At 63.0% G+C, this 3367-nt stretch overlaps 1 protein-coding gene across 1 annotated transcript in view; it reads right to left on the bottom strand.

Moving 5' to 3' along the window:
* LOC109299173 (protein brambleberry-like) overlaps positions 1 to 3365 on the bottom strand; it is a gene marked incomplete at its 5' end in the record, with an annotated part of 7099 nt that extends 3734 nt beyond the window's left edge. The window contains 5 exons of the mRNA XM_019519737.1: positions 137 to 253; positions 490 to 712; positions 2709 to 2894; positions 3009 to 3137; positions 3279 to 3365. Coding sequence (XP_019375282.1) covers positions 137 to 253; positions 490 to 712; positions 2709 to 2894; positions 3009 to 3137; positions 3279 to 3365 — 742 coding nt within the window. The remainder of the gene's footprint in view (positions 1 to 136; positions 254 to 489; positions 713 to 2708; positions 2895 to 3008; positions 3138 to 3278) is intronic.
* Positions 3366 to 3367: the final 2 nt, after the last annotated feature.

Below are 3367 nucleotides of genomic sequence, written 5' to 3'. Positions count from 1 at the left end.
GGGGGGGGGGGGGGGGGGTCCCATCCAGGGCAGGGCCAAGGGGTCCCAAGGCAGGGAGAGATGGTGGAGACTGCCCATGCCAGCTGCCACAGTCCCAGCTTGGAGCATCCAGCCCGTGCCCCTCCTGTCCTGGTACCGATTTTGGCGTAGACCTGCTGGGTGCGGCTCTGCACGCGGCCGAGGTCGGCCAGGACGGCCCGGTGCCCCTCCTGCAGCTCCACGTCCTGCTCGCCCAGGTGGATGCTCATGTTCTCTGGGGGGCAGAGGGGGGCAGGACCCCCGTCAGGCCCCACCCCATGCTCAGCTACACCTGGGATAAGGAGCCTCCAGCCAGCTCCTGCGGCCCAGGGAGGGTCACGCCGGGACCAGCAGCACCTTGGGGCCCCCTTCCGGACCTCCCACGGGAGCTCCAGGCCATGGGGATTGCCGGCTGGCCAGCGGGTGCCATGCATGGGACAATGCAGCGTGCCACGAGCCGCCTGTGCTCACCCATCTTCCTGGCGATGCCCTCGATGAGCTGAGCCACCTGCTGCTGCCCACTAGCGATCAGGGCTTCCTCCTGGGCTAGCTGCTCCAGGTTGCCGCGGAGGGAGGATGCCATCTGCTCCTGGCTGCCCTGCAGCCTCTCCTGCTCCGCCAGCAGCTCGTGCTGGCCACGGACCACCCGCTGCAGGGACTCCTCCGTCAGATCCTTCAGCTCCTCCTGCCCGTCCTGCCGGAGACGTGGGGCCAGCTCAGAGCCCTGCGAGGAAGGCAGGGCTACCCATGGGGGGCAGAAGCATGGCTGGGGGTAGCCTACCAATCCCAGCATGCCTTGCTTTACCTCGTAGTTGGGTAGGAGCAGTATGGCAGCTGGGATGGACCAGGGCGGTGATGCTCAACCGGGGCGCTGTAGCACGCTGGGGTGCCACAGTATCACCACTGTCAAGCCCCTGCCACGCGTTACACTCGAGATGCCATTAACTAAAAATTACATCTTGGGTTGCAACTCGGCCGCACGTTACAGCCATTAATGGCGCTGTAAACCAAGGAACAAGCCACAAAGGTGTTCCGCAAAAAACAGGTAACAACTTTGTCGCTGGCTCCATTACTTGAACTAGTGGCCAGGTGCTGCCCCATGCCCACGAGCCCCCTCCACTGATGGGTCTTTTCAACTGTAGGGGAGCACCATGTCCTCCTGTGGCTGGGGGCCCCCCACCCAAATCAGCTGAGGGAGCTCCCAGCTGCAGGAGCTTGCAGGTACAGGAGGAGCCTGGGATTGTGACAACAGGAAGGTCTTTTTCCTCCAGCATGTCATTAAAACGTGGAGCTTGTCGCCACCAGAGGTGGTGGAAGCTCTGAGTTCAGCCAGGTTCAAAGGTATGAGACATGTTCTTGGAGGAACAGGGCATCAGTAGCTATTAAGCACGGGAGTGAGGGGCACGGCCTCTGCCTCAGGTCTGACCCAGTCCACGGCAGGTCTGATGCAAAAACCAAGCCCGCCCTGCACTAGCAGTAAGGCGTGATGGGAGGCTCAACCCTACAGTCACGCCTCTGGCCACAATCACACACCTCTGGCACATGTGGCATGGCAGGAAGTGTGACCGTGTGGATTGTGCATTGGATCCCATCACACCTTTACCTGCACATCTGGTAGCTCTGCAAAACACCGACACGTGATTCACAAGGTAAACCAGGAGATAGGCTAGACAATCACCTAGCCGGGGTTGTTTGACCCCAGTACTCTTTCCTGCCACGGCAGGGGGTCGGACTTGACGATCTGCTCAGGTCCCTTCCAACCCTAGAAACTATGAAACTATTTCAAACAGGAATTATAAAAAACAAGGGTTGAAGGGGCCCCAGGAGGTCACATCTAGTCCAACCCCCTGCTCCAAGCAGGACCAGCCCCAACTACATCATCCCAGCCAGGGCTTTGTCTACCTGGGTCTTAAACACCTCCAAGGATGGAGACTCCCCCACCGCTCTGGGGAGCCTGTCCCAGCGCTTCACCACCCTCCTCGTGAGAAAGTTCTTCCTAACATCCAACCTCGACCTCCCTTGCTGCACTCCCGCGTCCAAACTCTTCTGCACTGCTGTGGGATCACTGGGCTGTTTGCAACAGAAGAATTGCTCTAGGACTTGTTCGTTGTCAGACATGGGGTGAAAGCAAAGAGCCGGTATTTTTGGAGAGTGCCCCAAGTCGAATGGGGTTGAGAGAGTATGGGAGAAGCCAGGGTGTTGGGGCGATATCTTTTATTGGACCAACTGCACGTCAGGTAGGCAGCGTGCAAGCCTTGGGGCACAGAAGGTCCTTTGGGGCTGAGACAGCCGCAGCCTCCAATGTCCTGCTTGTGTAAAAAGCTGTTAATGTCCCCTCCAGAAAGCCCAGGCCGTGCCCCCGTTACAGAGGAAGACCAGTAACGGAAGGGATTTCCCCCCAGTGCGCACCAGTCTGAGTTGGGGGGAAATCCCTTCCTGCGCTGAGTGCAGTGTGAACGCGGGGGCAAGACCCTCCAGCCAGGACCCTGCGGGTTGGTGCCAGCAGGAGCACTGGCCCAGCCCAGCCCCAGCCTGGGCTGCCGCACCCAGCGCCCAGCACCTCCGGCCTGCCCGGCAAGCTGTGCTTCCCCTTGCCCCAGGCTCTGCACGTGCCAGCCCGCCACACTCTGGACCCAAGGCCCGTGTCACCCCAGCTGCCCGGCATGTCAGGTCCTTGCTGGGACACCCACCTTGAGCAACCTCATGGCCTCCAGCTGCCCGGCGGCTGTGGAGACCAGCGCGTTGACCGTCTGCTCTGTCCGGCTCCTGAACTGCAGCTGGCGGGTGGCGTAGCAGACGGCGCGGGCCCGGTTGCTGACGATGTGGTAGGCGTTCCAGGTGTCAGGGTCCATGTCGGACGTGCACGCCGCGAGGCTCTGCGGGACAGGGGGCCAGGCAGGGTTATGGTACGGAGCCGGGGGCGCAACGGGCTCCACCGCCCCCGTGCAGACGGAGGGTCTCGACCCGGCTGCCCCGGCGGGCCCCCGTACCATGCCGGCGGTGCAGGGGTAGGTGCGGCGCCCCTCGGCGCCGGCCTGGCAGTTGAAGAGCGACACCCCCAGCTTGGCCACCTCCTCCTCGGTCATGTCGGCGCAGGATGAGCGGAGCCGGGCCACGACCTGTGGGCAGCAAAAGCGCCGTGACTCGGTTTCCCTCCCGGCGCAGACCCAAGGAGCGGGGCAGCCGCGAGGGCCTTGGGAGACGCACCCCGGGGCTGCCAGCAGACGCGGTGCCGGGGAGCCCGTGGGCCACGCCTTCACCTGGTGGTGGCAGGCGTCCAGCGCGGACAGGTCCAGGAGCCGGGCCTCAGCCAGGAAGCGCTCGTCGCCCGCGACCATCTCGAAGGGGG

The sequence above is a fragment of the Gavialis gangeticus genome, unplaced genomic scaffold (genome assembly GCF_001723915.1).
Source record: "Gavialis gangeticus isolate Ggan-Ray unplaced genomic scaffold, GavGan_comp1, whole genome shotgun sequence".
NCBI lineage: Eukaryota > Metazoa > Chordata > Crocodylia > Gavialidae > Gavialis > Gavialis gangeticus.
The sequence above is the reverse complement of the archived record's forward strand: the minus strand, read 5'-3'. Positions and strand labels throughout refer to the sequence as shown.